The sequence below is a fragment of the Calidris pugnax genome, unplaced genomic scaffold (genome assembly GCF_001431845.1).
Source record: "Calidris pugnax isolate Ruff unplaced genomic scaffold, ASM143184v1 scaffold244, whole genome shotgun sequence".
Taxonomy (NCBI): Eukaryota; Metazoa; Chordata; class Aves; order Charadriiformes; family Scolopacidae; genus Calidris; species Calidris pugnax.
This window is the reverse complement of record NW_015091141.1, coordinates 2,054,625-2,055,383: the sequence shown is the minus strand read 5'-3', so window position 1 is coordinate 2,055,383 and position 759 is coordinate 2,054,625. Positions and strand designations below refer to the sequence as shown.

The following is a 759-nucleotide window of genomic DNA, read 5'->3' as shown; positions in this document are numbered from 1 at the left end:
CCGCCCCCCCCCCCCCGTGTACACACACATTTCTGGGGTGTGCGCACACCCAGTGACACACACACACCCTGTTCACACGTGTGCACACACACATACCCTGCGTACACACTGCATGCACACACTGCTGCCGTGTGCCATGTGTGCCACAAACCCAGGCATAGCACACAGCACACACACACCCCTGTGCATGCACACACCTCCCACTGCTCACGTGTGTGTGCACACACTCATGAAGACACATACACCCCTCTCCTATGAACACAGGTGTGCATGCACACACATCCATGAACACACACACATATCAAACACACACACCTGTGCACACACAAACCTTTGCGCAGAGGGTATGCACATACACATGCGTGTGTGTGCACACACAGCCTGCTCACACGTGCGCACACCCCCCCAGGGAACACCATGGGTGACACTGTGGGGCACCAAGGGGCACCCTGGGGGTGAGACCTCGCAGGGTGGCAGGATGGGCCGGGTCCAGCCCCCACCAAGCACCCCCCACCCAAGCTGTCACCCATTGCCATGGGCATTACGGGCGCCACGGATGTCACAGCTGCACAGGTGTCACGGGCTCCACGGGTGTCACTGTGGGCAGGGGTTTGGCCGGGCTGGGGTGGCCCCAGGGCAGGGGGGTCCCGGGGGGGGTCCTACCTCTGGCCGAGAGCTTTTTGGTGTTGATGATCTTGGCAGCGTACTCATGGCCAGTGCAGAGCTTGACGCAGCGCCGGACCACTGAGAAAGCCCCCC

The 759-nt window shown here is 61.4% G+C and overlaps 1 protein-coding gene across 1 annotated transcript in view; it reads right to left on the bottom strand.

Moving 5' to 3' along the window:
- The window catches only part of CAMK2B (calcium/calmodulin-dependent protein kinase II beta), a gene marked incomplete at its 3' end in the record, with an annotated part of 7,514 nt that overhangs the window by 6,554 nt on the left and 201 nt on the right, over positions 1-759 (bottom strand). The window contains exon 2 of the mRNA XM_014958689.1: positions 664-753. Coding sequence (XP_014814175.1) covers positions 664-753 — 90 coding nt within the window. The remainder of the gene's footprint in view (positions 1-663; positions 754-759) is intronic.